The sequence below is a fragment of the Pseudochaenichthys georgianus genome, chromosome 12 (genome assembly GCF_902827115.2).
Source record: "Pseudochaenichthys georgianus chromosome 12, fPseGeo1.2, whole genome shotgun sequence".
Lineage (NCBI taxonomy): Eukaryota > Metazoa > Chordata > Actinopteri > Perciformes > Channichthyidae > Pseudochaenichthys > Pseudochaenichthys georgianus.
Genome location: NC_047514.1, coordinates 18,805,054 through 18,830,252, shown reverse-complemented (window position 1 = coordinate 18,830,252; position 25,199 = coordinate 18,805,054). Strand labels below are relative to the sequence as shown.

The following is a 25,199-nucleotide window of genomic DNA, read 5'->3' as shown; positions in this document are numbered from 1 at the left end:
AAAGAAGATGATTAAAGAAAAGAAGAACAATAGTGGAATGCTGTAAACAGCATTCACACTAATTATCTGCAACAATGATGCTTACATCTGTTATAATTAAATGATACCCTATGATGTCATTACGTCTTATTTTCCTTGGATTCATCTAGGCAGTAGATGTGATTATTAAGAAGTGTTGTAATGTAAATTGCGTCTCTGGGACAATTTTAAATCTTCCGCATACAATCCAGGACAAGTGTTTCAAAGATGTCAGATTTGAGGTGAAAGGGACGGCCTTACATGGTTTATTTGTATTATTTGCAGACACTACAGTTTCTGGAAAAAGTCGAGGGGACCATTTTTCAGCAGGGGGAGTATTTGTCTCACTTTAGGTTCTCCGACAACAACTAATTAGATGAGTTCAGTATATGATGTAAATGAAATGTAATGTAAATGCAGTATGAGATCATGTCGATATGTGCTGCTGTTTTCAGCCATTACAAGGCAAAGGAAACAACACCTTTTCACAACAACACCAGTCCTGAGACCCACTTGACTTCAGTGAACGTTGGTCGTGGTTGATTTTTTACGGACATTATTATAACTGCAAAACATATGGTAGGATACACAGCTAGAATAGACCATACTATAGTTGACAATGCAGCCTCGTACATTTGAATGTTTTAGCACATGTGACACATCTGAGTTACGTACAAAACTATCTAAAGTCTGTTCCCCTTTGTTTGAGGAACTGAATATGAAACTTCGCGAATCAAACTAATTAGATTATTGAGCGGCCGAGAAAAAAACAGTTCTGCTTTGTTGACAAGTTTCATCACACTTACATGAAGTCTTAAAGCTGTTCGGGGGGGGGGCTACAGGTGCCCGGGTAAATATAAGCTGCACTCACAGTTCCCCTGTGCAGACCTCAGGAGGGACATTCAGATAAACACCTGAAAATATCTGACGATGGCCATGCTCAAGATCGCTCTGCTTCTCGCCGTTTGTCTTGAAGGCTGTGGTGAGACTATACTTTATTTTACTAAGATTATCCTAACAAAGTCAATCGTCAAACAATGAGAGATAATAAGACATGTAACACTGAGGAAGATTAATTAAGAATATTTCCCCCTGCAGCTTTGGCTTCAGCTTTGCAAGTTGATGGTGTGCAAAGTGTTCCTGACGACCAGAGAGCAGTAAGTACATAATTTAAAAAAACTTCTTGCAACAAAAATATAATTTGGAATTAAAACACACTTGATTATGATGTTGAGGATTATAATATGTTTGCATTGCATATCCTACTGATTAAGAACTCTGAACACTCAGATATAGTTTATGCAAACACAAATTGTATTGTGTGGTTAAATTGCATGGTGTAATGCATTTAACAACCTTTTGCAGTGAATGAAGAAGTGTTCATATTATTGACATAAGTAAAAGTAATCAAAAATCAACAAAGTGATAATAGCAGAGTGAAAAACACTCAAGAGAAAAAATGTCCTTAAAGTATCGAAGCAAAAGTATGTGTGTTGCCCCTAGGGCAGATATAGTAGTAAATAGGACATTAATAGTCGGTTAATACTGACGCATCAATACATAATCGGTGAGCTTATTATACCAGTATTAAAAACAGATTTTTTTTGAGTGATTATCATTCTTTAAAACAGGCCTCAACTAGACACTGTCGAGTCACATGTAAAAGTGTTGATTTAAAAACTATACATTGTATTTCACTGACCTTAAAAAATGTAAACAAAATCTTAAAAAGTAAAGCACTAATATGTATATCCACCAAATGAATGCTGTTGAGTAAAGGTTAATTATTTCTCTGAATTGTAGTGGAATACAATTATTGAGGGTACAATAAAAAAGAAAAGTGTAAAGGAAAGTGCAAGTGCATCAACAATTGTACTTACAAAAACATTAGTTACTTTTCATCAATGCTATTTTGGAGGAGCTCTGGTAGTGCTTCAGGAGGACAATATGATACTTCAAGGCCATCATTCCATTTTTAGCAAAACACGTAGAATTAATGGAAATGTTCACATGAATTAAAAGCAATTAGACAGATGCAAAGACGTGGTTGACTTCTTACTAACTGAGAGAACTGAGATTTGCATTTCTTCAAAATCAGGAAGTCTCTTCATGGCTGAAGCTCCACAACTTTCACATGGTTTTATACTGTTTCGATTTTGAACATAGCGGAACTGATACAGCCATACACTAGTTGTTTCCTTGTAAATCATACAAGAAACCTTAAAAATAACAAGAAGTGCCTTTCACAAATGTATCTCATGCTCACATCAACTTAGAATAAGGAACCTGGAGTGTGTAAGTGTTCAAATCTATTTCAGATGTTTATATATTTTCATGAGGTACCTTTACTTTATACTCAGACTGGGGATGTCTGCCAGGACTGCACTAAAATAATTGAACTCCTTGCTGACATGATCTCCAACGCAGACCTCCAGGTGAGTACACAAGTCAACTAAGCAGTACAAGTGTTCGAGAGGATTTAATTATATAATTGATATTAGTTTTGTCCATATTCAAGTCACAATTACACACAGTGCATCTCAAATGCTACATTTCACCCAATAATAAAACATTAACTTCCACCTGTTCTTTTATCAGTTGAAAATCATTCTTGACATTCAGAGATGCAAATCATTTGAGATCAGGCATGCATTGCAGTGATATTCAAGCATGCACAAAGTAAAGGTTCTCTTTTCTTTTTTTATGTAAATCACTTCTCTTTTTTCTATTTCTACAAAAAGTTGAAATGAAATTTCACAGGTTTTTCTTGTTTCTCACCTGACCCCAAAGATCCTCTTTCTTCTGAGCTCATTCTGCTCTTTGGAGATACAACTGTAATTGTGAATAAAGAGTTCAGTTCAGTAATTATAAATACCCAGAAACATTTTGTTTACCAATATTGAAAATAATGCATAGTGCTTTATAAGGCAAAGTAAAGATGGAACAACAGGAAGTGTACAAAATAGAACCTGTTACTTTGAGTGTCACATTGGAAAATTACATTTATAAGTCAAAAAACAATGTGAGACCTGTGGGAGAAACTTCTGAAGCAATTGGAAACAGGACTCAGAGACACGAGGAGAGATGGAGCTTTGATGGCAAACACTGACGGTTTATTTGGAGTTACAGCCGGAGAATTGACAAGACAGGTGGTGTGTCACGAGATGACACAGCGGTTGCCAAACCAATGAAGAACTCTTCTGCAGCTCGATGTTTTAACTAGTTCGGAGTGTAATAATCAACATTCTCTATCAGTGAGACTAAACAATTGTAGACCCTGAATCTAACTAGAGCTCTCGTCCATCGAAAAGAAAGTGCGCCAGGGAACCTATGTCCCTTAACAGTAAACTACCTCATGGCGTCTTGTGCTCTGTCATATAGACTGGCAACAACAATGCGCCCAAGCTGCTCCTCCTTAAGAGAGATAGCAGCAATACCCAAGGCCGTAGACCTATGCCATGGGAAGGAGACAGTGAGAAGAGAAAATTATGAACTGTGTCGAAGGTTGAATACCAAAGCAAATTATTCCCTAACAAGACCTTGCTGTAAACCAGGGGTGTCAAACTCAACAGTGGGCTAAAATAAAAAATTCGGTAGCCTACTAGTCGAGGGCCGGACTGGTTCAATGTTTATTGCAAAACTTATTTAAATTAACTTATTGCACATATTAAACCTGAAACTAACAAAGCTTAAATTATTGCCTATAAAAACATTACACATTATATAATCAGTTGCATTCATTTCTTATGGCTCGATCTGCAAACGTCTTGTTTGTGATTGGACAGAGCCAGCCAGAGAAGCACTGCTGTGATTGGTTGTTTTTTCTGCCAGTCAAGAAATGACGCTTCGTGATTTCTTGACTGGCAGCAAAAACAACCAATCACAGCAGTGCTTCTTTGGCTGGCTCTGTCCAATCACAAACAAGAAGTGTTTTCCCTAAAGGAATACCCTTTCCGTCCAATGTGAAATGCTGTGGTGTCTTGCACTTTAGGGCCACCGTAAATACCAAAGTAGCCTAATTAAATAAGCAAACTATTGCTGATATAAAGCCCACACACAAACAACTACACAAGGCTAAATGTGCTAACTAGCTAGCCGCAGTCTAGCTTGCCTGGCTTTGACTTTTATTTGGCATTAAATTAAGGCTGTTGATAACGTCAAAGGCTAACTTTTAAATTCAGTTACCTCTGCAGCTTAATGAGTGTGAAGCTGACCGTTGAGCGGCCCAGACCAAGCAAGGAGGCAGAGGCAGAACGTCCAAAAATATAACCCGGCGTGGGCATTTATTAAAAACATGGGCACAAAGTTCATAGCCTCAATCAATCCTGCTGTTCTCCTTGTCCACATCCTGCAGCCACAAGGATCTCTCACACACACACCCACACCCAGCCCCTCAACAGACAGGGCAACAGAGCCTAAATACCCACACTCCAATCATCACAACAAGACACAGTTGAGGGGGGAGGAGACAACACAGGACACCAGGTGCACACAATCATCAGCCACAGACAACATATACTGTGCAATCACGCCAACAAAGTGCCCTCTCACCCGGCCTGAAGCCGTCAGTCCATAGTGACGAAGCCACCTTCGTCACAATGAGTCAAAATAAGTTCTTCGTGAAAAGATACAGCAATGTAAAACCAAGAAAAGACAGTTTTCGCTTTACTATTTATTTGGATCTAGCCATAGCTATCTAGCCGTTAATGGGCCTGCTAGAACATGATTGGCTGACAGAGGAGGGGGCGCCGACTGATAGCTTCACGGTCATGACTAATTTCATACAATTCATAAATTAAAAAATAAACTTCGTTGAATGTCCAAAGTAAATACATATCAAGGTATTAATCACATTTATTCAACTATTTGTTGGTTAATTTATATTACATTGAATGCTTGTAGCTCAAAGGCAGATTGCCAAAGGGGTGGTATTTAGAAGTCATAATAATGCAACTAGGCCTGCATTGCACTTAAAGATGATATGCAAATGACAGCTGAGTAGAAGTAGTAGATAATAGAGATACTCAAGTAAGTTACATCAAGGTTTAACTTGAGTACAGTTGAGTAAATATACTAGTTACTCTCCACCCCTTTTAAAGACCACACACCTAATGCAGAACTGTATTTCAGAAAAAGGTGATGGATGGCATTGAACATGTGTGTGACCTCCTGCCTGGGCCAGCTACCACTGCCAAATTCTGCAAAGACGAGGTGGAGAAGCTGCTCCCAGTGGCCCTCAACTTCATTGTTGGTTTTGTGGTAAGTAAACGTGTGTCATATAGTCTGTAGTTTGCCTTTAGTGTGTCTGATGCTAAAGAGAGGTTTATGTCTTGATCACATCTTTTATAGAAACCAGCAGATGTCTGCAATGCGATCGGTCTCTGTGGCTCCGGTGACGAGCAGGAGAAGATGCGCAGCTTTTTGGTCAAGGAACTCCTTCAGTTGGCTCTGACAAACGAAAATGTCAGTAAAGTACAGCAAGCACTCCTCTAATTAATAGATACTATACGTTACATTAACACACATCTTGTTACATCTTATGAGCCACTACTTATATGCAATAGTCTGAACCTTGCACATGTCTGCACAATCTTTAAAACAGCAAAGCCCATTTAAATTGTATTTCTTTTGACAATTTTTTCTTATTTTATCTCGTTTTAGATTTTTAAACCGTTTTTATAACAATTCTCCAACTAAATTCCTTTTACTGTATTATGTCTGCACCATTATACACCAAAGATAATACCTTAAATGTGTAAACCTACTTGGCAAATATTCTAATTTTGATTCTGCTAGAATGGACAAAAGATAATATCATATGTGGACCATAGTTGTTGACAGGCTCTTTAGACTTGACTCCCTCTGCTGTTTGTGTCAGGTGCAGCCCACAGTCACATGCCCCTTCTGCCTTCTACTCATCAAGACTTTGGAGGAAATGCTGCCAAAAGACAGGACTGAGGTGAGTCACGCTCATGCAGTCAAGGAACACACACAAACAATATCCCTTTGTTCTGCACACCCACACAGACATGCAGATAACTCTAGGCAGCACTGACGACTTTAGGACGTCTATGACTTTTGCAGGATGCTGTGATCAAGCTGCTGGGGGAGATCTGTCATATTTTGCCATCCAAGTTCAGACATCAGTGCGAGGACATCGTTGGCAAGTTTAGCAAGACTGTGCTGGATGCAATTGTGAGCCAAGCCACCCCTCAGACCATCTGCGCTCTTCTCCTTATGTGTGGCGGGCAGGAAGCTCCTGTTGTGGGTGAGTCTGGTTCCCCCCCAGGGATGTGTGCAGGGCTTCATCTTCAAACTACTTATTTTAACAAGGGTTCTCTACATCAACCACATACAGTACAAGCTTAATTTTGGATAACTTAATATCAAAAAGTAGGGCCTGAATGTCTTATCTGGTTTTCAACGTAATGTAAAAAAACGACATCGTAAAAATGTGGATAAAACTTGAAAAAGTCAAATGACACCTTCTTGCAGGAAACCAAAACACATGCAAAGGGGCTTTCAGGTGGCCAAATGAAACACACCATTACTTGACTTTAGTTTCCGATTTCCCATGTTTGACCATCTTTGGACACATTTTGGTATAAGATCAAAGATCAAATACAATACATTATGTAGAGATTGCACATATTATTTCTGTAAGTTATCCCAGTATTAAATCTTACCAGTGGGAAAGTGGGAAAGCATGAAAAAACCCCAAACAAAAATATTAACTTGATAAAGGATGACTAATCAATGATCAAAATTCAAAGATTTTCTATCAACAAATAATTCAACCATCACATTCACATGTCCGTTTTTTTTGTCCCTCTCAGACCCATGCACTTTGGCAACATACAGGTGCAGAGACATGGAGACTGCCTTCAAATGTGGAGTAAGTCAAACAAAAAAAACCTCTCCTCTCTAAACACGGTTAACTTCTGAATGCTAAATCGTGATTACCTCTGCTTTCTCTACACCACAGACTGTTTTCTACTGTCAGAAATTTGCCTGGAATCGTTACAACACGCTTTAAAATGTTAAAGTAAGTGGATTTCTACTAGAACTTACATTTGTGTTATTAAAAATAGAAAACACATCAGCAGAAATACATTTCTCCCTTTTCTCTTTTCAGGATTGGACTAATTTCAATGTTCCCATGGACGACCAAGATCTTTCACCAGCAAGCTGCAAATATTTCCCTTATTGCTCGGCCCCTGTGCCATTCTCCATGATGAATAACCTTTCCAGACACTGATCGATATCTTGTGCATTTCTTGATTTTGCATCGCCTGTCGGACCTAGCTTGACCAAATATCATAAACAAGAAGGTGATTTGAATTGTAATGGGATTAAAAGTACCAACAAACAGATACAAAGCTCAACTCTAGAAAGAGAAAGTTGAATGATTAGGAAATAAAAATGAAAGGTCTTCACAAATATTCTGTTTACTTGACAAGATTTTTGTACCAATCTTTGTTATGTACATACAGTTTCATTGCTTTGTCTGCCGTTTAATTTATTTACGTAATCCTTCATACAGTCAGATGATCGCAGGAGAATTATCTGAATAAATGTTGTTTGAAATCACTTCATCCTTCTCCTCTTCTGCCAATAAACAGCTTTAATTTATTTTTATTTTTGTCAGACTGATTGTATCGGCAGCTGTTTGGTGTAAATCAATAACTGGTAATACATGAAACCGAATGTAAGTACTGCAAAGCGAATTTTTTCATACAACACAAATTATTTTACTGAGTGTAAAGCAGGGCCGGACTGGGACAATAAGTCAGGCCGGGAATTATACACCCAGCCAGCCACTACCATTTTTTTTGTGCCATTTTGCTGGATTTATTTGTGAATATTTACAGCGTTGCTGCCCATAGTGAAAGCCCTATAGTTTACATCTACCCAATAATAATCATATGGACAGGGGTTACTATTAAAAAAAATGTGCAAATGTATTTGGGAACCTATCCATGGGAACATATTTTAAATGGGGGACGACCTCAAACCCGGGGGTCCGGGGGCATGCGTTGCAAATACAATTTTTTTATAATTTTTTTATTTTATTTTGAAAATGAAATTATGCAATATAGCATTGTAGATTGAATGATTTAATTTTCTAAACACAAATAAACTAAAAATAAAAGATTGTATTTGTATCAGTCATTCATTTTAATCATTTGTTTTGGGTGTTTGTGAGCTTGTCAGAGTCTGTTGTGAAATTGTTTCGTTAATGCAAAGTTGGATGAAATGCAGACTGAGCCCCGGAGCAGACCGCCAGCTGCGCGCTCTCGCGCGTCCTCTACTCGTTCCCGCGAGTCCACTACATTCTGTAGCGGTATAGAGCGGTGTTTCAACTTTTACTTGCCTGAAATGTTTTTAAAACGGCCGGGAGAAAAACAGAGAAACAATAACCACAGGAAGATTAGAGGGAAAGTGACATCAGCGCACGGACGTGACTGCTGCAGTGTGATGCACAATACATATGGGGGTTATTCCCTATCTTTATTCAAGAGCGTGGTCTTTAAATTTGAGAGCATACTTTATTGATTTCACGTTCAGAATATGTATTTCTTTCCCTCAAACCCTGTCCTCGCACTCAAATAGTGCCTGCTTGCGTTTAGATGTGCTCTGCTTCTGCTCAAACTACGCTTGCACTCAGATATATTGCTGCTTACAGATTTCCTGTGTTCCAGCTTAAAACCTTCTCTCACTCAGGCTGTTTCTGTGCGCTCGTGAAATGTCTGCTCTCAGATTTCTTCTGTGCGCGCTTGGATCTTTTGTGCAACAACCCTGTCAAAATCCTTCTGTGGGGATTCGCCACAGTATTGAGTATGTAAGTCGCTTTGGATAAAAGCGTCTAACAAGTAACTAATGTAATGCGCTATAAATGCGGTTGCCAGGTCCACATTGGGTATACGTACGCCGTCTGGTGTTTAAAATCACCCAACGATAATATCTTCTGTTATTTTCAGGCATTCAAAGGGAACAGAGGGACACTGAGGGCATCCTATCAAGTCAGCCTCCACACACAAAAAGTTAATCAGTTGCCAAGTGTTGGAGTTTCTTTGTCTCTGTTTTACAACAGCTCTGTTCATTTAAAAGTGTTTGTGTGTACATAGTTTTTGATCTAGTGACAAACTTAATGTTGCACTTCTGATCATTTAAATGTGGTTTCACCTGTGATGTACTATACTGCACTTCATGTTTTGTCCCTTTCGGTTTACAACATGTTTGTTCTTTGTTCATTTAAAATAGTTTAAAATGGTGTGTACATAGTTTTGAGCTAGTGACAAACTTAATATTGCACTTTTGATAATTGTATATTTTAAATTTGTACTGTATATACACTTGACTGCACTTCCCATGTTTCGTCTTTCTGCTTTGATCCTTATTTTTTCTGGGCAAGCTCAAAGGGAAGGTTGTTATGGTGAGAAACCCAATTGCTGCGATGCACTTTTATAATTAAATAAATATTTTCATTTTAAATTCATGGTGTGTTGCATTCTTTGTTTATAACTGTAGATATTATGGAAAATCATGAAATTTTTTGAGCTTGGGTCCCTTAGGACCACAACATTTCTGTTTTGGGTCTCATGCTGAAAAAGTTTGGGAACCCCTGATCTAAACCCTCGCAACCGTGCGGCGCCACACTATGCGCCGCATAATCTCATAGGCCGCCCCCCCCCCCCGACAATTTACTAGCGGTACCGTAGTGGGCCGGTCGAGAGTCCCAGTCCACCCCTGTCGGCATGCCACATCATGTAGACAGACAGTCACCCTGTGTGAGGCTGACCCACATTTGCCCCGCGTTACTTTCACAATACATACTTTTTTTTACATTTCAAACTACAACATTTTGTCATTGTATCAATTCAATTATTAAACGATTATAAAAAAGTAAAGGTGAAGTCTGTGTGTAGAGTATGTTCTTAAAATTAAATGACCAGCATCAGTTTCATGATACAAAATAAAAAAAAGCCAAAAGGACAGCAATTGAGCATAAAGAAGAGTGCAGTTTATTTTTTTAATGGTATTGAAAGAGGAACTCAACAACTCAGGCTCATCAGTGTGAATTGTTGAAGCAGGAGATGTTAACACATCAGTTTAGAAGATCGTGTCGGATTTAATTAGGCAAGGAGTAGGATATTTGGGGGGAAAGGGATAAGGACATTGCAGCAAAAGAGAAAAGGCACTTTTACACATTCAGCATCCACACTGAAACGTCATCAAGTTATACAAAGTATTGAACAGTAAATAATGTTACCCAACCACAGGAGAGAACGTAAACAGGCTGGTTTCTCTGTACAACACCAACCAAGCATTTCTCTCGTCCGTGGAGGAGCAACAGGATGCAAACATATTGTTAACAAATATTTGAGAGGTAAAGTTATTCCAGTGAATGATCACTTGGTTACAAGCTTAATTAGAAATGCTCTCAGCCCTTTGTGTTGCAGTACACTCGAAGATCCACAAGGCGATGCTAGAGGAGCCAAACTGAATCAGTGACATCAGAGCAGAAAACAAATCTTAATGTCAGTATTATATGAGCAAACATTGCCACCTGGCTACACACTGAGGACATTTTTTTTTTTAGACACGCAGCTCAGACAAAATACCAAACGTGATGATCTAAAGTTGAAAACCGACTTCACTCGGGCTAGCAGCTGGCTTAGCATTAGCAAATACATTGTGAAGATACTCATCCGAGAGTAAAGTCAAAGGGACGCATTGAAATGCATACACAACGTATTCGGGGTCAATCTGGCCAGGGTCTCTGGCACACATCACCCAACTTTATCTGCATTTCTGCCCTAACCCTCAATAAAGCCAGGACTTATTAGTTAGCTACTAACTAACTAATACTTTTAAAAAAAAGAGACTTGTGCCATCCATTACGGTTTGGTATAAGAATGCCGTTTTAAAAAACATAAATAATAAAGAAAAAGAAAAGCTGAATATCAATTTAGGAAATACTCTACACACAACATTGAAATAGAGACCTTTTCCACTTTTGGCAATTCAAGTTAAACTGAACAGTAGCATATTCTGACCCCCGTCAGCATGAGTACAACACCAACTGCTGGGAAGACCAGAGCAGTAATGTAATGTCTTACATTCACTTAGCCGACTGGGCACTGTGTGTCTGTGGCCTCATCTTCCGCCATACAAATCTACCTTTCACATTGTGTGCACGTGAGACTAAAAGGTGTCAGGGAGCCACTATTTAGTTAAAGAAATATTGTGGCACACAATATTGTGGCACACATTAATCCATCCTTACTTGTCCCACAGTAGTCAAAGCCATTTTATAAAACAAGATGCTGCCCTGGAATAAAAGGCGACTGAGCTGGGTTTCTCTGTAGCTACACCCAGAGTCGGCTCAGGCAGGGTGCGTAGTGTACCACGCCTTTATCTTGAAAACATTGAAACAGTTAAAAAAAAAAAAAAAAAAGTGGAACATTCACATGAGATTTAAACCAAGAAAATAAATTACAAAAATGTAGCGATTTTATGGTGCAGTCCAACAAAACCACAAGCAGCTTCTGACTTCTCTGTAAATCGTCAGAAAGAAAATGGCCTGAAGGGACAGCACGAATGAGAAAATGATCTGATATCAAATCAAGTCATGTGATTGATCCTGTTTGTGCCAGCAGAATTACACAAAAAGGGTGAGGTTATGAGGGGAACAGAGCAGAGACTTTTTGCAATACTTCACTGCTTGTTACCAAACACAGTAAGGGGAAATGACATGGGGAAAAATAACTGAGCACGCCAACTGCCACTGATCACTGCAGTGAGATCCAGTTTGAATAGATCCAGATAAAAGCAATATCCTGCATACCATGAATACTAGCAAATGCCCATATGGATCACGATGGAAATGTTCTAGAAATAAAGTTTAAATACATACCGCAGAGATTAAGTTATTCTATTCTTAACTAGCATTATCAGGGATATAGATGGCCATTATTGATCAAAATGTGGCGAGCTGCCAGAATAAAAGATAAACAAACTGCTCGAATCTGTACGCGCAATTCTTCCAGCATGGTTGTTCAACTTCATACATGCAACTCAAATACTCTTTATGTTTAATAGAGATGTGTACAATACTAACAGGTGGAGAAAGGGAATGGTTTTGATGATGTAGAAGCTGCGCTGATGTGGCTGTGTGTGTGAGGAAGAAGATACAGGAGGGAGTAGACGGGCACAGGTTTATCTGTAGTACACCTCATGCCCGCTTAAAGATTAGAGGAAGGGGTTCAGTATTTCAGAGCCTTTGGCACCTCCCATGTAAAGAGGTCTCGACCAAAGTGCCCGTAAGCGGCTGTGCGCTGGTAGATTGGCATCTTCAGATCAAGATCCCTAAGGCAGAAATAAAAAGTTTTTTAGAGACCAAAAGTATGTGTGAAATGGGATCTTAACTAAACGACAAATTAGACACCACAGGATACCTCACGATAACTCCTGGACGAAGATCAAAGTTCTTCATCACAATTTCCAGCAGCTCCCTCTCGCTCTTCTCGGACGTCCCATAGTGGAAGATGGAGACAGAGAGTGGATGGGCAATCCCAATGGCATATGCTACCTAAAACAGATGAACCCATCAAGATGTTTTGTGAAGCTGGAGAGACATTTTAGATACTACTAGATAATACTTTAGATTAGAAGCTGAGACCACAGCGTATACAATACGTTTTTACACAACAAGGTTTCTCACTTTTTATTACATTCTTTATGCATTAGCATCCCTAGTACTAACAGGAACTCTGTGATGGGGTAATTGGAGTAAACTGAGTAAACCATTACGTAGTTTATTCCACATGCCATAAAACCGTTTTTTGGGTGGGATTACGGTTATTGCATTTTTGGAAGCATCTATAAGCCTACAGGTCTGATTCTGTAATAAATCGATTTGGGGCAAGATGTCACTTTGCTGTACGCTCACCTGGACCAACACCCGCTTGCACAGCCCTGATTTCACCAGAGATTTGGCCACCCAGCGGGCAGCATAGGCTGCAGAGCGATCTACTTTGGTGTAGTCCTTCCCAGAAAAGGCTCCACCTCCATGGGCACCCCAGCCCCCGTAAGTATCAACAATGATTTTACGGCCAGTAAGACCAGCATCACCCTGTGGGAAGAAAAACAGGAGTTATGAACATTAATGACAAACACAACTTTCATGATTTTATTCAGTTTTAAAGTGCTCCTGTCTCACCTGTGGTCCTCCGATGACAAAGCGTCCGCTGGGCTGCATGTGGTAAACCGTTTCCTCGTCCAGGTAGCCACTAGGAATGACCGCTTTCACCACTTGCTCCTTCAGACATCTGCGCATCTCGTCCAAAGCGATAGCCTCATCGTGCTGCACGGACACCACAACGGTGTGAACACGCAGCGGCTGCATGGCGCCTCGATGCTGTCTGTACTGAACAGTCACCTGAGGGGAACAACAAACAATAAAGAATAAGATAAGATAAGAATACATTTATTGGTTTACTATATTATTGTCAATCTGCAAAGTAAATGATCAAATATGTATGCCGTTACAAAAATGTTAGGCTGTAAAAACTTGCATGTAGGGCAAAATTCAACCATGGTGTTTTTTCAGGAGACGCAGTGCTTAAAACCAATTAGAGCCATTGGGATCATTTATGAAGTGCCATAAAGCATTTAGTGTTGACTAACCCTTGCACCCCTTTTACTCACAGCAGCCCATCTTATCCCACCAAAGCAAACCTGCACTGCAAATGCATATATTAAGTCTATACCACATTTACTTACGTTTGCCATAAGTAACCATTGTAAATTATGTGTTATTTCTTTGTCCTACCTGAGTTTTGGAATCAGGCCGGAGCCACGGCAGCGTCCCATCTCGGCGCAGCTCAGCCATCTTGGCATTGAGTTTGTGAGCCAGGACAATAGTGAGCGGCATACACTCCTCAGTCTCATCAGTGGCATATCCGAACATCAGACCCTGTGAGAGGTGCAGTCACAAACCACAGCATTAATAGAGGTCAGAAAAACATCATAAACTTTGTAACACCACATTTATGGCTACAGTTACCCGGTTGTGGATCATGCTCAAACATAAATCTAAAAACCCTCTGACCTGGTCACCGGCTCCCACGTCCTCCTCTTTGCGATCCATGTGAACGCCCTGAGCAATGTCGGGGGACTGCTGCTCCAAAGCCACCAGCACATTGCAGGTCTTATAGTCAAAACCTAGAGAACAAGACCGTGAGCCTCAGTAAACTGTTTCACATGACAATCCCCACCAAGACCCTTTTAAATATTTACTTTATTTAAAAACTCTGATCACTCATCATGTTGACCATATAATTGTGTGTGTTTATTTATTCAAAAAGGTGTAATGTCAGGTAGTCAAACCTGTTTAAGACTATCAGTGCTATATTCAAATTCAGAAGTCATTCGCTCAATGTACCTTTTTGCAGTTTTCACGATGCAAAATGATAGTTTAGTATATAATATCACCGGTAGTGGACAATAACTAAGTACACTAAGTCAAGTACTGTACCCAAATACAATTTTGCTGCTTATAATTGTTGACTTTTCACTTAAAAGTATGACTGTAGTATTTATACTTTAAGTAGATCTGGATTTTTTTGTACAATACTGAAAAACATTAATTATGTGTGATGATTGCAGTCCAAAATAACTTTAATTCTCGCTACATATTCTGACAATACTGCTACAATTGGAAACGAGGAAATCTTTAGGGTGATTTGATACAATCCTATGTGTACCATCTAAATACTCACATATTTTTAAATAACTGCTATAGTATGTATTTAGGAAAGAGGTTTTAACTGTTACTTTAAAACCATACCTTTGGAGGAGTCGTCATACCCAATGTGTTTGATTGTTTCCCTGACAATCTTCTGGTAGTCAACGCTGGCTCTGGAGGTGATCTCCCCAGCCAGCAGGATCATCCCCGTCTTAGCAACAGTCTCTGAGGACACAATGACATGCAGTGGACGAGAGTAAGACTAAGTAAAACAGATCATTAAGGACAAGGTGGTGAAGGTTGTCAAAGCCAACAAAGATTTCACTTTCGTACCACATGCTACTTTGGCATCAGGGTCTTGTCTGAGGTGTGCGTCCAACACAGCATCACTGATTTGGTCACAAATCTTATCTGTAAATAAACACAAAGACATTCAGTTTTATATGATACAAAACAGTAAAGCAGGAAACTCGTTTTTGCCTGAAAAATACTTTGATTGTTATTTCCTTATTGTAGGAGCCACATATGAAGCCATTTCTGTGTTTGTTAAGATACATGTTTTTTGAGTCACTATAGGTGGTGGGCGTGTCATTGCATTGGGGTGGTGACGTTTGTGTTTATATCCGGTTGCTTTTACCTGTGCAGGTGGCAATAGATGGGGGAGTGCGCTAGAGAAGGACAATTTTTGTTGACCTCACGCAGGCACATACAAGGAGATACGTACATTCATATGGAATATTGCATTTTTGGAAAGCAAATAAAAGGTCAAACGCATACTGTGTTGGAAAGACTGAGTTTTTGCGCGTCCACAGTGTTTTTTCTCTTGTTTAGTCCCTCGCGGCACTTGGTTTAAGATTACTGCCGCAATATTAAGTCAACAAAAAAAGTTTGTACCACAGCGTGGATCTACGGAAAACGAAGATATATACGGAGATTCCTAGGATCGATCTGGACGCTGTGGAATTAAAAGGAAACATTGTGTGCTGTGTTCGCCGCTGTATTGGAGAGCGGATTAAGGAAACTTCAGCGTACTGCCGGGAGGATAAGGAAGGACTGACGGACAATCCACACAGCATCAAGAGCGAGCGGTATGTAACTTCTTCATTCATGCTGTGTAAATGGTTGTTAGAACACAGTGTGAATAAGTTACTGCTGCGTGTCCATTGGGGACTGACTTGTTGCTTGCGTGTGTTGGTTTGTGCCGCTAGAGGTTGCTTATTATCGGCAGCTGTGATATATTGAGCGTTCGGCTGAGTGGATTGGAGCTTGTGTTGGTGCATTCATTAAAACATTAAAAGAATATGTCAATAAGTGGAGCAAATTCAGATGTCAATGTGGCAAAAATGGATGAACAAAAGAGAGAGTCGATACTCACAGCCAAGGCTTTGGCAAATAAAATGGAAAAGCTTCAAAAGGAACGTCAATCAAAGGTTCACAAAATGAAAAGTGTGATTAAAACAATGAAGGGTCTCATGCAAAGGGATGACAACACTTCACAAATACAAACTCAACTTGAGCATTTAATTCAACTGGTTAATGAAACCACCCTGTTACACAAATCTGTAATTCCTCTTCTTCCTGCAGACGAACAGGAAAAACAAAATGTATGGTTTGCCAAGACACTGAAATGCAATAATGGATTTATCGACGATGTCAAGCAATGGCTTTCTGAAACTGGGAGACAACCGAGCAGCACCATTGCACATGTGCCCTCAAATGAGATATCTGATGAACACCAGCAAAGTATGTCTCATGTTTCAAAACACTCTGGGAAAAATGTTGAAACTTCCGAAGCACAAGATGAAATAAAACCAAGCGACAGTGTTTCAAACATAGGAAGCATTGTGTCTTGCAAGCAGAGCTCTGCTGGAACCAGGTCCAGTGTTTCAGCTACATCCTCATGCATCAAAGCTGAGGCTGACATGGCCGCTCTCATGGCACGACAAATGTTACTAAAAGACAAGCATGCATTGGATGCACAAGAGGAAGAGCTCAGGAAACAGAAGGAAGAGCTCAGGAAACAGAGGGAGGAACTGGAAATGGAAGTGGAAATAGCCGCATCAAGGGCTAAAATGAATGTGCTAAGACGCTCTGGAAGGTCTCGTGCTGCAAGTAACGCATCTGTGAGTCCCAATGGCATGAATTCTTATTTGGAAAGGGGACGAAAGGAAGCCACACTCAGTGCTGGAGCAAAAACATTTGTGCCTGACACAAACAGGCCTACAGGTGGCCAGTCTGACGCACAGTTTTCGCACAGAGAACATGAAGTAGCCAATGGACATCTGCAACATCAAGCCACAAGAATCTCAGAGGCCAATATACATCAAAGTTCAACACAATCACATCCACAGTTACAGCACCAAAGCAATCACCCAGCAGCACTGGCACCAAGCAGCCGTGCTCAGAACCCATTACTTAATGTCTTAGAAAGACAAAATGAAATAACATCCATGTTGGTTCAGCAACAGTCTTTCTTTTCTGCCTAAAAGAGAAATTCAGATTTTTGATGGCTCTCCATTTCAATACCAAGCATTCATAAGAGCTTTTGAGCACAGCATTGAGGAGAAGACTCACAATCCTAAAGACCGCCTGTATTTTCTCGAACAGTACACCAGGGGGCAGCCTTTGGAGCTTGTCAGAAGCTGTCAGCATATGGCCCATGACAGAGGATATGCCAAAGCAAAGGCTTTGCTACAGGAGCATTTTGGTAATGCACAGAAAATAGTTTCAGCTTACATGGAAAAGGCTCTTTCATAGCAGCCAATAAGAGTAGAAGATGTGCGAGCTCTGCAAGCTTACGGTCTCTTTCTGAGAGGATGCTGCAATGTCATGGAAGAGTTGGAATTCATGTGTGAGTTGAACATGCCTAGCAATATGCTAGCCATCATAAAAAAGTTGCCCTACAAATATAGGGACAAATGGAGAACCCTGGCCTATGACTTACAGAAAAGGCAGGGCCGGAGAGCTACATTCACTGATATTGTTAACTTCATTGAAAGACAGGTGGATATTGTGAGTGATCCACTGTTTGGAGATATACAGGATACTCCACCAGCAGCCAACAAAGATGTGAGGAAAGCTACATTTGAACCTCGTTCAAGGATGAGGGGAAGCAGCTTTGCTACTACTATTACGACAGCCAATAAAGTGGAACCTGGAATAAGAATGAAGGAGAGAGGCTCACTAGATACAAGTGTTTGCCTGTTTTGTGGAGGTGGACATACACTGGATCTGTGTTTTCAACTGGAAAGAAAGGCTCATAGTGAGAAAATCGCTTTCTTGAGGGAACATGGTGTGTGTTTTGGATGCTTGTGTATTGGGCACATGAGTAAAGACTGCAGGAAACGCCTCTCGTGCAAAGTATGCAGTCTGAAGCACCCAAGCATACTTCATATCTACCAGAAAGAGAAAGAAAATGACACAATGCAAGCTAAAGGAAAAGCTGTAAGCAGTGCTCTGATCTCCGTTCAGTCCAGTGGTCTTACAGGGGCCGGTGAGCCAGATTGTACTCTCTCCATAGTGCCCATTCAAGTAAAGTCTAAGAAGGGACATGAAACAATCATAACATATGCCTTCCTGGATCCTGGGAGCTCAGCATCATTCTGCACGGAGCGGCTGATGAACAAACTGAATCTCAGGGGAAGAAGAACAGACATTCTCCTTCGGACAATGGGTCAGGAGAAAATAGTTGGAAGTCACATTGTTTCTGACCTGCATGTGGCTGGATTAGACAGCAGTCATTATTGTGAGCTGCCTGACACCTACACCCAGAAAACTATGCCAGTTCATCGAGGCAACATTCCTCGTCAGAAAGACCTTCAGAGATGGCCACACCTGAAACATGTAATGATTACTGAGATTGATTCAGATGTGGACCTGTTGATTGGAACTAATGTTCCTCAGGCACTGGAGCCATGGGAAGTTATTCGGAGTGTAGACGGAGGCCCATACGCAGTCAAAACTATGCTGGGTTGGACTGTCAATGGACCTCTCAGAGGAGACAGGAGTAGTGAAATGACTTGTGGACAGCCAGATGTCACTGTCAATAGGATATCTGTTGCAAACCTTGAAGATCTGTGGAAGCAGCAGCTAAAGGCAGATTTCCCTGAATGCAGTCAGGATGAGCAAATGGGACCGTCAAGAGAGGACTGTCACTTTATGGAGTACGTCACAAAGTCTGCTAAGTTGATGGATGGCCATTACTGTATTGGCTTACCTTTAAGGAAAAGGGATGTTAGTATGCCAAACAACAGGAGAGTAGCAGAACAACGTACACTGAGCCTCAAGAGAAGGTTTGATAAAGATGTTTCATTTCATGCTGATTACACCGCTTTCATGAATGACATCCTTTCAAAGGGCTATGCAGAGAAAGTGCCAGTTGTGGATCTGGAACGCAGTGACGGCAGGGTATGGTATATACCACACCACGGTGTATACCACCCAAAGAAGAAAAAGATCAGGGTCGTATTTGACTGTGCAGCTACATTCCAGGGAACATCGCTGAATGCGCAGCTCCTACAGGGACCAGATCTTACCAGCACACTGGTTGGAGTCATGACAAGATTCAGAAAGGAACCTGTTGTACTCATGGCAGACATTGAAGCCATGTTCCATCAGGTTCAAGTACCAGCTGAGGATTCGGATCTGTTGAGGTTTCTCTGGTGGCCAAATGGAGATCATCATCAGAACTTAGAAGAGCACAGAATGGTTGCACATCTGTTTGGAGCTACATCGTCGCCAAGTTGTGCTAGTTTTGCCCTTAGAAAGTGTGCAGAGGACCATCGGGAGCAGTTCAGTCCCAAAGTAATCAACACTGTCCTGCACAATTTCTATGTTGATGATTGTCTAACATCAGTGGTTTCAGAGGAGGAGGCAGTGGCACTCTATCATGACCTTTGTGCACTTTGTGCTCAAGGGGGCTTTCATCTCACAAAGTGGATTAGCAACAGACGTACCGTGCTTGCTGCTATACCTTCAATGGAGAGAGCGAAAGAAGTTAAGGATCTGGACTTGGATAATGACACACTCCCTGTGGAAAGAGCATTGGGCGTACAGTGGTGTGTTGAGTCAGATGTCTTTAAGTTCAAGATCATGATCAAGGACAAACCCATAACCAGAAGAGGGATCCTTTCCATGGTCAGCTCAATATTTGACCCATTAGGAATATTGGCACCTGTGGTCCTATCAGCCAAAGATGATTCTTCAAGACTTGTGCAGAAGAGAACTTGGTTGGGATGATATTATACCAGCCTCAGCTGCACAAGAGTGGAACAATTGGCTGAAGGAGCTCTGCAATCTCGAAGAGTTTAAAGTTGACAGATGCCTAAAACCGGTGGATTTTGGGGAAGTGACCTCTGCTCAGCTACACCACTTCGCAGATGCAAGCGAAGACGGCTATGGAACAGTGACTTATCTGTTATTACATAACATCAAAGCACAAGTGCACTGTGTTTTCATTATGGGAAAAGCTAGAGTGGCCCCATTGAAACCAATAACCATCCCTCGAATGGAATTGACGGCTGCCGTGGTTGCAAGTCGTATGGACAAGATGTGTAGGAAGGAGCTGCAAATGCAACTTAAAGACTCCATCTTTTGGACTGATAGTACTTCCGTACTGAAGTACATCAGTAATGAGACATTAAGGTTTCGAACCTTCGTCGCAAACATGGTTTCAAAAATACGCAGCGTATCAAATCCATCTCAGTGGAGATATGTTCCCACCGCAAGCAATCCTGCCGACTGGGCTTCCAGGGGAGTCAAAGTGGAAACGCTCCTGAAAGATGACACATGGGTGTCTGGACCTCAGTTTCTCACTGGACCTGAAGAACAGTGGCCTGGGAACCCTGATGGCTCTGAAATGGCACCAGAAGACCCTGAGGTCAAGATAAGTCTGAATGTGAACGCTGTGCAGGTTGAAGAAGAGATGGATGCTGTAACCCGATTGATCAATCACTTCTCTTCTTGGATCCACCTGAAGAAGACAGTTGGTTGGATCCTTAGGTTGAAAAACCTGCTGCTGTGCCTTAGTCGGAAGAGGAAGCAATTGAGTCTGACTCTTGCTCAGTCTGGCTTGAATAAGGAACAACAACACCGAGAGATGAAAAAGGAAATGCAGACTATCAAGGCTCAGGTGGTCTCCGGTTTTCTTTCTATTGAGGACCTCCGGAAAGCTGAGAAAGAAATTATCTGCTTTTGCCAAAGAAAAAGGTTTCCTGATGAAATTAAAGGCTTGCAAAAGGGAGAAGGTGTGAAAAGGACTAGTCACATCTACAAGCTCAACCCAGTACTTGAAGATGGTGTTCTGAGAGTGGGAGGACGTCTCAGTAGAGCAGCAATGCCTGAAGAATCTAAACATCCTGCTATATTGGCAAAAGATCTTCACATTTCTGACATCATTCTACGGCAAGTACACCAAGATGTGGGACACGGTGGTCGTAACCACATGCTATCTAGCCTGCGACAAAGATACTGGATTCCTGGTGCTAGTGTGGCTATAAGGAAAACCCTGTCAAAATGTGTTGTTTGTCGGCGACTAAATGGAGCTCCAGGAATGCAGCAGATGGCAGATTTACCTCGAGACAGAGTTTCTCCAGATGAACCTCCATTCACTCGTGTTGGAGTTGACTATTTTGGACCTTTTGAGGTTAAGCGAGGAAGGAGTACAGTTAAAAAGTACGGTGTTCTCTTCACATGCTTAACAGTAAGAGCCATCCACATTGAAGTAGCTTCATCCTTGGATACAGATTCCTTTGTTAATGCTCTTCGGCGCTTCATCGCAAGACGTGGACAAGTACTGGAATTACGCTCAGATAATGGAACCAACTTCGTTGGAGCTGAGCGTGAATTGAGAGAGGCAATAGAAAGGTTGAATATTGCTAAAATCAACAACACCCTCCTTCAGAAAGGAATAAAGTGGACTTTCAATCCCCCGTACTGGATCCCATCATGGAGGAGTATGGGAAAGGTTGATCAGATCTGTGAGGAAGGTTCTGAATTCCAGCCTGAAGGCACAGAACCTTGATGAAGAGTGTCTTCACACTGTTCTTTGTGAAGCCGAATCCATCATCAACAGCCGTCCCATAACGAGAGCATCCACAGATCCCAATGACTTGGAAGCACTAACCCCTAACCATCTTTTGCTGCTAAAAACCAAGCCATCTTTTCCACCTGGACTGTTTCATAAAGAGGACATATATGCTCGTCGAAGATGGAAACAAGTTCAGTACATCTCAGACTTGTTTTGGAAACGATGGATTAAGGAGTACTTGCCTCTACTCCAGGAACGACAGAAGTGGTCAAATGTCAAGCGCAACTTCATACCAGGAGATATTGTGCTCATAGTCGACGACTCAGCACCTCGCAATTCATGGCTTACAGGAAGGATTGTACAAACCATTCCAGACAGAAGAGGACTTGTACGTCAGGTGCGAGTGAAGACAAAAACAAGCTATCTGGACAGGCCTATCACAAAGATCTGCCTTCTACAGGAAGCAGAAGAGCCGTGAGGAAATTAGTGAACTTGATAGACCTTGACGTTTTTTCCGATTTTTAAGTGATAGTAAAGATCACTCCTTCATAGGCTAACAAACTATATCTTTTTTATTTTATTTTCTATTTTTTGCCTAAAGAAGAAAAGGACACTTTGATAAAAGGACGTTTTATCCTTAAAAGTTTTTTCTTGATTGTCTCCTACATAATTTTCCAGTTGTGTAATTATTATGTTGATATAATTAGGGGCCGGAATGTAGGAGCCACATATGAAGCCATTTCTGTGTTTGTTAAGATACATGTTTTTTGAGTCACTATAGGTGGTGGGCGTGTCATTGCATTGGGGTGGTGACGTTTGTGTTTATATCCGGTTGCTTTTACCTGTGCAGGTGGCAATAGATGGGGGAGTAAGCTAGAGAAGGACAATTTTTGTTGACCGCACGCACTCACATACAAGGAGATACGTACATTCATATGGAATATTGCATTTTTGGAAAGCAAATAAAGGTCAAACGCATACTGTGTTGGAAAGACTGAGTTTTTGCACGTCCACAGTGTTTTTTCTCTTGTTTAGTCCCTCGCGGCACTTGGTTTAAGATTACTGCCGCAATACTTATCAAACCAGTTAGCCAAGTTATGTTTCAGTGAAAAGACCGATAAAATAATTGCTACAGCTGTACAAGGAATGTTTGCCTTTTTCCTTCCGCAGCTCCCTAATTCCTAAACCCTTTGAGGCCTTCAGACATGTACTGCAATTAATCCCCTAAACCCCAATTCAGGACTAGTGTGAAAGCATTTCTAAGAGGATCGAAGCAGTTTGAATTTGTTCCAAATAAGTAAGCAGCTTTCTATTAATGCAGAGTAAATGTACACTTAAAAACACCTTTAGTAGAAATCTCTTTAGGTTCTTCTATGTTCCTGAAACTATAAACAAATGTGTATGTGACTGTTACATCCACAGATGACCAGAAGCCCCTGCACTGCCTATAATTAGGACTACTGGTAAGCCTATTAACAATGAAGCTCGCCCAACTGAGGACGGAAACTACAGCGTATTGTACAAGCTGCTGTAAAATGTTCTCAAATTGAAACGCAGTATGCTGGATATGTACTGTACTGTTATTGGTTTAGTTTTTATGAACAGTTTTGAAGTTTAATGGATACTTTGGAGGCCGAAATGTGTATAGGTTAACATTTAGTTTAGCCTCACTGACAGCACAGAACCACATTCTTAAAGGTTTCCGAATTACCATAATGCTTAATTGAGTTCTAAAAAAGGCTTCATCATAGAGAACATTGTTCACGTACGTTTTGTGGGTTTTGATGTGGACCTGGTTCAATGTAATCTAGACCTTTAAAAAGCAGTGAAATCTCCTATTTTTTTTTGCATGTTCACAAATACGACAAAGACTTCACAAGTGGAAAATGTATCTCTTGCTTATCTGTGATAATCTAGTTCAGTGAAAGTATTGACATTTTTGTAGGAGACCTCGTTCAATGTGGTCCAGGTTTTGGCAAAAATAAAAAACACGTACTGAAGTCTTCCCTTTTTTGCATTATTCATAACAGAATATAGCTTTGACAAAGTTGTAAGTGGGTTTCAGACAGCATAAAGGCTTTACCTACCTTTCTAACATGCGACACAATGTAAGTCTCATTCAGTAAGTAAATTGTACACTCTAGAGCAGGAGAACCAGAAGCTGGGAATCTGAACGAAACTTCAGCGTGTTAGCTTAAACAGTTAGCCACTGTTTGGTTAGCATTCAGCTACGACGCTCCAACTTCAAATTTCATAAGCTGGCAACATTAACCTAGCATTTATGAAGTATGTTGTAACTTCATGCCTCAATTACATGCAGCTGGACTACTTTATATACACTTGTTAACGGTGACGACAGAGAGAAACAGAGATGATGCGCAGGGTACTTAATGGAGAGCTGACACACAACAACACGCTGAGCTACGTTAAGAGTAACAAGCAACGTGACCTTGTTTGAGAGGCTAACAGGGTGCTATCAGGCTACTTATCATACAATAAAGGAATACTACTTCAAGGAATGCAGTTAATATACATTAAAAACTTACCGGGGTGTCCCTCTCCGACTGATTCAGACGTGAAGAGGAAGCAGTCTTCATCAATGTGCGAGTTGTTATGGAAACCGTTCTGAGAGCCGTTCATTTTACCCAATAAGCAGGCGGGAAGCTAACAAGCTAGCCGTTCAGTTAGCAGTGTTAGTGAAGCCGTGCAGGGTTGTTAGAGCCTTTACCTGGATCTGCTGCTGTCAAACAATCAGTGAGCACGCTGCTTCACGTGTATCCTCAGCAGGGTGTAGTGCCGATTGAGTCAGACTGTTGCCTAAACAACTTCTTCAGGCCCTTCTAGTCATTTCTCTGCAGCCAATGTTGTTGTTGAGCACACACCATGTGGTGCAAATGGGCGTGCTCTAATTTAATAACGTGAAAGTCCCTCGGAGTAACAAATACACAAGGAAGTGACGGTTAAGCATCCTTCTACCATGCCTTCTACCTTGACAGTGGTGTTCAATATTTGTAGTTTTGCTTAAAGGTAGGGTAGGTAATTCACTTCAGAAACACCTCCTTTTATACTTTCCCAACAACAATAAATAACTAACACTGTGTGTTACCTTCTTGAATACAACTTAATCAATTAATTGAAGTGAATAAGGGACGAATTTAAATACTACAAAACTATATCTGACTGCAAACTTATGCATTTTCGCTCAAACCTTAAAAGCTTCCTCTATAAACCGCTTATTATCCGTGCTCGTCTAAAGTGTATTAAATAAGGTTTTAGTTCAAATGAATGTGCTTGGGAAGTAGGATAAATAAGAATTATATTGCCGTTGTTTTCTTTGTACATAACCTCCTTTTAAAGAAATACTTTCCCAACAACATGACCGTAAATAAATAACTACTGTGT

General features: G+C 40.8%; 2 protein-coding genes across 3 annotated transcripts; one reads left to right on the top strand and one right to left on the bottom strand.

Moving 5' to 3' along the window:
• The first annotated feature begins 889 nt into the window (after positions 1–889).
• LOC117456268 (prosaposin-like) lies at positions 890–7,650 on the top strand. Its single transcript, XM_034096082.2, has 10 exons — positions 890–1,000; positions 1,117–1,175; positions 2,379–2,453; positions 5,149–5,277; positions 5,368–5,481; positions 5,897–5,977; positions 6,103–6,286; positions 6,855–6,913; positions 7,004–7,063; positions 7,154–7,650. The coding sequence occupies exons 1-9, from the start codon at positions 949–951 to the stop codon at positions 7,052–7,054; spliced, it is 804 nt and encodes a 267-aa protein (XP_033951973.1). The 5' UTR covers positions 890–948; the 3' UTR covers positions 7,055–7,063; positions 7,154–7,650.
• Positions 7,651–10,020: 2,370 nt separating this feature from the next.
• mat2aa (methionine adenosyltransferase 2Aa) lies at positions 10,021–24,670 on the bottom strand. Of its 2 annotated transcripts, none has more exons than XM_034095720.1 (9): positions 24,344–24,670; positions 15,104–15,181; positions 14,873–14,995; positions 14,135–14,247; positions 13,856–13,999; positions 13,244–13,462; positions 12,974–13,156; positions 12,480–12,613; positions 10,021–12,390 (listed from the first exon to the last, which is right to left on the bottom strand). In XM_034095720.1, exons 1-9 carry the CDS (start codon positions 24,435–24,437, stop codon positions 12,288–12,290), a joined length of 1,191 nt encoding a protein of 396 aa, XP_033951611.1. In that variant the 5' UTR covers positions 24,438–24,670; the 3' UTR covers positions 10,021–12,287. The 2 variants fall into 2 exon arrangements, with proteins under 2 accessions (XP_033951611.1, XP_033951612.1); XM_034095721.1 differs by having other exon boundaries at positions 24,526–24,670.
• Positions 24,671–25,199: the final 529 nt, after the last annotated feature.

Bases quoted from the DNA above. Each gene is read 5' to 3' on its own strand.
- LOC117456268 (XM_034096082.2), top strand. From the start codon at position 949: ATGGCCATGCTCAAGATCGCTCTGCTTCTCGCCGTTTGTCTTGAAGGC. The intron at 5,482-5,896 runs GTCAGTAAAGTA...TGTTTGTGTCAG, and splicing joins TGGCTCTGACAAACGAAAAT to GTGCAGCCCACAGTCACATG. The intron at 6,287-6,854 runs GTGAGTCTGGTT...TGTCCCTCTCAG, and splicing joins GCAGGAAGCTCCTGTTGTGG to ACCCATGCACTTTGGCAACA.
- mat2aa (XM_034095720.1), bottom strand. From the start codon at position 24,437: ATGAACGGCTCTCAGAACGGTTTCCATAACAACTCGCACATTGATGAA. The intron at 14,996-15,103 runs GTACGAAAGTGA...TTGTGTCCTCAG, and splicing joins TGATGCCAAAGTAGCATGTG to AGACTGTTGCTAAGACGGGG. The intron at 12,614-12,973 runs GTGAGCGTACAG...CATCTGTTTTAG, and splicing joins GCAAGCGGGTGTTGGTCCAG to GTAGCATATGCCATTGGGAT.